General features: G+C 60.2%; 1 protein-coding gene across 1 annotated transcript in view; it reads right to left on the bottom strand.

Annotated features, from left to right (window-relative positions):
- Positions 1-1,793, bottom strand: part of RHOBTB2 (Rho related BTB domain containing 2) — a gene marked incomplete at its 3' end in the record, with an annotated part of 4,231 nt that extends 2,438 nt beyond the window's left edge. The window contains exons 1-3 of the mRNA XM_057388199.1: positions 1,706-1,793; positions 1,438-1,623; positions 108-1,141 (exon numbers count right to left, since the gene is read on the bottom strand). Coding sequence (XP_057244182.1) covers positions 108-1,141; positions 1,438-1,559 — 1,156 coding nt within the window. The remainder of the gene's footprint in view (positions 1-107; positions 1,142-1,437; positions 1,624-1,705) is intronic.
- Positions 1,794-1,799: the final 6 nt, after the last annotated feature.

Genomic DNA, 1,799 nt, shown 5'->3' on the forward strand with positions numbered 1-1,799 from the left:
ACCAAAAACCCCGGGGGAGAGACAGCCAACCCTGAGAGCAAAGCCGGGAGCTCCGAGCCGCCCTCCTCTCCTCGGAACCACCCCCACGGTTTGGGACGGCGCCGTACCCGAGAAAGTCCCCTTGGCCAGGCATTCCTTCACCCGGTTGGTCCTCCGGACGTGGAAGGCTTTGGTGATCTCCTGGTTCATGAACGCCTCGTTGTTGAGGATGTTGGCCACCATCATGCGCAGGTCGAACACCTCGAGCAGCTCGGCGATGTGGGCGATGTGCATGAGGTCCCGCTCGTTCTCGTCCAGCTCGCCCGTGTACAGGTACTTGAGCACGGCCCGGAACGGCCCCGGCTGGATGGACGAGTCCATTTTCACCACCACCATCAGCTTGGATTTGTAGGTCAGCGGGTCCTCGGCCATCTCCTCCTGGATGCTGGCGAAGGCGCGGCTCCACGACGAGAGGTTCCGGCCGCGCCGCAGCCCGCGCTCTCCGCCGCCGTCGTAGCGGTCACCACGCAGGATGCCGTCACTGGTGGAGGCTCTAAGGCACGGTTTGCGCTGGCCGGGTCCGGCCTCCTCGGCGCTCTCGCAGATGTCGAAGCTGGCGGCCCGCAGCAGGAAATCCCGCCCGTGGTGCCTCTCCTCCTGGTGCAGCATCCGCTCGGCRGCCGCCGTGACGGCCGCCCCGAAGCCGTGCCCCGCCGCCGCCGCGCCCTGCTGGTCCTCCTCGCTCAGGTCCATGAGGAACAGGTCGTAGAACTTGGAGGAGGAGGTGGAGAGGTAGATCTTGTGTGCGTAGATTTTGATCTTCTCTTGCAGCACCAGGATGACGTCCGCGCACAGCGGGTCCTCCAGGAGGTGGGCCGGACGCTCCTCGTTGTTGGAAGGGGGGTCCGGGACGATGATGATGGGAGGAGGGGGTTTGGGGGGCAGGAAGGGGGCTTGGAGCAGGGGACGCTGCACGTTRCGCAGGTGMGACTTCCAGAACTGCAGGTGGCGGCGGGAGATGAGGGCGGCGCGGATGGCGTTGTCAAAGACGTCCTTGACGCCAAACTGGGCCACCACGCTCGTCTCGTAGTACGGGATCCCCAGCTCCTTGGCCACCTCCCTGCCCTTCTCCGGGGGGAGGATCTCGTTGGGTTTGATTGGCCTGAAAAGGACGGGAGATAATTAACAACGAGATAATTAGCAACGAGATAACTAAAAACGAGATAACTAAAAGTGAGATAACTAAAAAAAAGAAAATTAACAACGAGATAATTAACAACGAGATAACTAAAAACAAAATAACTAAAAAAAAGAAAATTAACAACGAGATAATTAACAACGAGATAACTAAAAATGAGAAAACTAACAATGAGAAAATTAACGAGATAATTAATGAGGAGGCCTCTCCAGATCAGAAGGGAGGGGAAAAACATCTCCGGGGCGTCACCGTGGTCCCACCTGGCCAAGGGTCGCCGTGCCCGGTTGACGGCCTCCAGGTCGGCGTAGCGCAGGTCGAGCTGGCAGCCCACCAGGATGACGGGGGCGCGGGGACAGAAGTGTTTGATCTCCGGGTACCACATGGTCTTCACATGGTGCAGGGAGTTGGGGTTGGCGATGGAGAAGCACAGAACCACGACGTCGGACCTGGMGGGAGGATGGGGAGGGTCAAGGTCCGGCCTGGGGCACCCTGCCCGCCCCGGGGTAAGGGGGATTTGCCCGTCCTTACCTGCCGTAGGCAAAGCGCCTGTCCTTGTGGTGGTCACCAAAGGTGTCCCAGAGGCGCAAGGACACGCTGACATCGTCTACCACATCCCGGGAGC

Source organism: Malurus melanocephalus, unplaced genomic scaffold (genome assembly GCF_030028575.1).
Source record: "Malurus melanocephalus ecotype Western Australia unplaced genomic scaffold, MMel_1.1 scaffold_1660, whole genome shotgun sequence".
Lineage (NCBI taxonomy): Eukaryota > Metazoa > Chordata > Aves > Passeriformes > Maluridae > Malurus > Malurus melanocephalus.